Source organism: Myotis davidii, unplaced genomic scaffold, assembly GCF_000327345.1.
Source record: "Myotis davidii unplaced genomic scaffold, ASM32734v1 scaffold130, whole genome shotgun sequence".
Lineage (NCBI taxonomy): Eukaryota > Metazoa > Chordata > Mammalia > Chiroptera > Vespertilionidae > Myotis > Myotis davidii.
In genome coordinates, this window is record NW_006285040.1 from 4,114,039 (window position 1) to 4,118,089 (window position 4,051).

Consider the following 4,051-nt stretch of genomic DNA (forward strand, 5'->3'; position numbering starts at 1 on the left):
TCAGAGGAATTGACCTCCGGGCCAATTGTTGGTGAGAGTCAGCTGTGTCTATGGTGGGAGAACTTCTGTGCTGAAGACACCCTTATGAGGTAAGACTTGCTTCAGTGGGGCTTTGGTGCTCACTCAGTCTGCCCCCTGAGTGTGTCCCTTATGGCTCTGAGGAGTTGTAATTGGATGGTCCCACTCTGACCACTGGGTACACTGGCTCCTGGATCTCTAAGGAGGTGCTAATCTAGCCTCTGCCTGAGGTTACCCAGCAGGAGCTCAGCTGTGTAGCAATGCAAGTTGCTGTGGGGCCTTGAGCCAGCTGCAGTTCGTTAGGTAATTTTCAGATTGCAAAGGGCCAGGCCTTTCATATGCAAAAGCCAGCGCACAGGTCCCAGGAGATCAATAGGGCAGAGCAAGAAGCTGTGGCTGCCCTCAGAGGCCCCGCTTCTCAGGGGCAATTGTTGCAAGCACCTCCGAGAGAAAGCTGCCCTCGAGTTCCAACCGATGCCAGACAGTCCAGTTTCTCCCGTCTGAGTCTGGGTCCCCACAGACTCGCTGGAACTGGAGCTCAGAGCTTGAGACTTCCTACCGATTGAAAAAGACAACCATGTCCTCAGCCGCCAGCCCTCACCACATGTGCCTCCATACTTCTATACTTTACTTCCGCACCACACCTCCTCTGAGTCTCGGTATGCTTTTCTCTTTCCTTCTAGTTGTAGAATTTCCACTCAGCCAGCCTTCCTGTGGTTCTGGATGATGTCTGTTCCGTCTTTTAGTTGTATGCTTGAAGTGGTTGTGCTAAGCAGCAATCTCTGGTGTTTACCTATGCCGCCATCTTGGTTTCCCCCCAAAGTAATTCATTTTAATTTGGAGGTTTATAGTGCTAATAGAATGTCATTTAAAACTTCCAAATGTCTCCTATTATATTTGCCTGGACACTCGGTTTAACTTACCTTTGACTACCTGTAGTAGCCCTTGTGAAGCTCACAAAAGACAGTTGATTTTGTTTCCCAATGATCTGTGTGGCATTTCTTCCTTAGGACCTATATATTGTCATCTTTTTGAGCTTTTGATGTTGAATGCAAGTTTCTATTTTTAATGTTTTGATTAAATTTACAATGTTCTTCTCTTTGTTATTTCTTCTTTTAGAATGAAAAGAAATGCTGAGAAATAAAACTTTTCTCTTCTAATTTGGATATTTATCATGGGTATCAGGAAGTCTAAAATAGATCCCTGCTCTCTTTCTCTCTCTTTGGGAAAAAGCCACAGTATGGCTACAAGTCAGAGACATCATGAATCGAATTCCAAGAAATCTGACATCTCCCTGCATGATGTTGCTGATCACAGCTGCACAACAAAGATGCCAACAGGAGAGCTGGCGGGAGCTGCGGGCGTGGATGGGATGTCTGAAGAGGAAGCAGAAGAAGAGGTGTTCTTCAAATTTGTGATATTGCATGCAGAGGATGACACAGATGAAGCTCTTAGAGTCCAGGATCTGCTCCAAAATGACTTTGGCATCAAACCTGGAATCATCTTTGCTGAGATGCCATGTGGCAGACAGCATTTACAGAATTTAGATGATGCTGTAAATGGGTCTGCGTGGACCATCTTATTGTTGACTGAAAACTTTTTAAGAGATACCTGGTGCAGGTTCCAGTTCTATACGTCCCTAATGAACTCCGTGAACAGGCAGCACAAATACAACTCCGTTATACCCATGCGGCCCCTGAACAATCCCCTGACCCGGGAAAGGACTCCCTTTGCTCTGCGAACCATCAATGCCCTGGAGGAAGAAAGTCGTGGCTTTCATACACAAGTGGAAAGAATTTTTCAGGAGTCTGTGTATAAGACACAGCAAACTATATGGAAAGAGACAAGAAAAATGGCACAAAGGGAATTTATTGCCTGAGGTGGACCACAGAACACGTGGCTGGCTATCGACTTATAAAACAAAAGATTTATCTTCGCTTGAGAAAGTAAATCCAGGAAAAGTTTAAATAAAAGAGATCCTATTCTTATAGGAACCTAGAGAGCACAAGGGAGATAAATTTCTGCCAGACAATCAAAGAACTGTGGTACTTTTTGAATTTTCAGTAAACTCGAGAAAGTTTCAAGAACTTTGCTGTCACAGTTTTCCTAATTCATGAATATGACAAAGGATATTCTCAATTCACAGTTTTTGTGTTGAATCTTGAACAAAAATGTGGCTCAGTTGGTGGGAGTGTCGTCTGATACACTGTAAGGTTGCAGGTTTGATTCCTGGTCAGGGCATATACCCAGGTTGCGTGTTTGATCCCAGTTTTGGTGCAATAGGAGGCAACTGATTGATGTTTCTCTCTCACATCAATGTTTCTCTCTCTCCCTCCACCTTTCTCCCTCTCCCTCCCTCCATCCTTCCCTCCCTTCCTTTCTCTCTGAAATCAATAAGAACATATATCCTCGAGTGAGGATTAAAAAATAATAGTAAATATATTCTCAAAGGAAACACATAAGAATGGCCCCAAGAGATCTGACCACTCTCCCTCTTGGGACACCTCATGAATGTTGTGATAAAGCATCCCCCATATTGTCACCCAGAAATCAGGTTAGCCAGAATAGAACATATGGAATGTCGAGTGCTGATGAGCATGAAATCAGAAATAGATGTGAGAATGTGGGGCTTTTCAAAAAAATCCAGTTAAATGTGTATTTCTTTTTGCTGGAATGTACATACTTGGAAGCAAGCCCCACTACTGATTAGTAGCTCAATTGATCGTGTGGTGGTTAGAGACTTCATGGAGGAGGGTGGAGATGTCCCCTGGAGCCTGAAGCTCCTCATATTGGACATTTTCTATAACCAGGACTTCAGTGTCCCACACTCATAGCAACCCAGAAAGCCCCAAACAGACCTGTCCTTTCCCTCACAGCCCTTCTGCCCAGCTGAGATTCAGGGAGAACCATTAGGTACAGACCAGGAAGAGTGGGGGTATGAGCCAGGTCGTGTTATAATGTGAAGAGCACGCAATGGGAGATCAGGAGACCTGGTTCTAGTCCAGTCTCTGCCACTGAGGATGAATGTGACCGTGGGCAAGCTGCTTACCCTCTTTATCTATGAAATAAAAGGACTGGATTGATGGGTCTCTAAAAGCCTTGGTTCTCTCCAAGAATGTGAACAACTAGGAACCAGGAAAGGGAACAGCAAAAAATAGAATTTTGTAATGTGATGTCTAATATAGTATCAGGAGGCTTTATATATGTTTACAATGAAAGGGGATTCTTATGTTTACAGTAGTTCTCATGCTGTTTATTATATTTTTATAGTCACAGAAAAAATTATAATACATGTTTACTCCGATTTTTAAAGGTATGTTTTTTTATAGGGACCCTCGCACAAAGACATTCTGATTTTTTCTTTTTCCTTATCCCACTTCTCCGTGTCTCCTTCTAGTACTGGGGTCTGCTCACATCTTTGTACAGTCCACCTCTTTATAGTCAAGAACCAAAATGTTCCATGAGGAACATTCACCCATAATCTTGCAAGTAAATCTAGCCTCCTTCTCTACTAGTACTTATTAAAGAGATGATTGTTTTCATTGCATGGTGACATTTTCTTAATCTCAAGTTCTTTTCTATCATAGTAGCTTGCTAACTCTTCTTTTTCAGTTTTAATAATAAGTATTCTTTTTTTTTTTGCCATACTGCTTCCTGTATCTCAAATTTCATACACCAACAAATCATTAATCATCCACTCTTCATACTTGCCAAACTCAGAGCTATTGATGCTGGATGGTTTTCCTTAAATAAATGTTTTTATTCTTTACCCTCAACTAAACTTGATTATTACTAACTCTATTGAAGATTGTGGAAAAGTATTTTCAAAAGAAGCATTAATCTTTACTCCTCTGTAGAGCACCAGACACAATGTCTCACTTGATTTGGAATTCAATATAGTTTTTTTTTATGATGAAAAATGTTAAGTACTGAATAATTATATATGTTGAACTCAAGAGTTTTAACAGAAGGTTATCAAAAAAGCTGGTTGGTGTGGCTCAGTGGTTGAACATTGACCTATGAACCAAGAGTT

General features: G+C 41.9%; 1 protein-coding gene across 2 annotated transcripts in view; it reads left to right on the forward strand.

Annotated features, from left to right (window-relative positions):
* Positions 1–2,105, forward strand: part of TICAM2 (toll like receptor adaptor molecule 2) — a 14,384-nt gene extending 12,279 nt beyond the window's left edge. The window contains exon 3 of one of the 2 annotated variants that reach the window (XM_006755272.2): positions 1,138–2,105. In XM_006755272.2, the coding sequence (XP_006755335.1) occupies positions 1,193–1,897 (705 nt within the window). In that variant the 5' untranslated portion in view covers positions 1,138–1,192 and the 3' untranslated portion in view covers positions 1,898–2,105. The remainder of the gene's footprint in view (positions 1–1,137) is intronic. The other variant, XM_015558449.1, reaches the window with a different exon arrangement.
* The last annotated feature ends 1,946 nt before the right edge of the window (positions 2,106–4,051 follow it).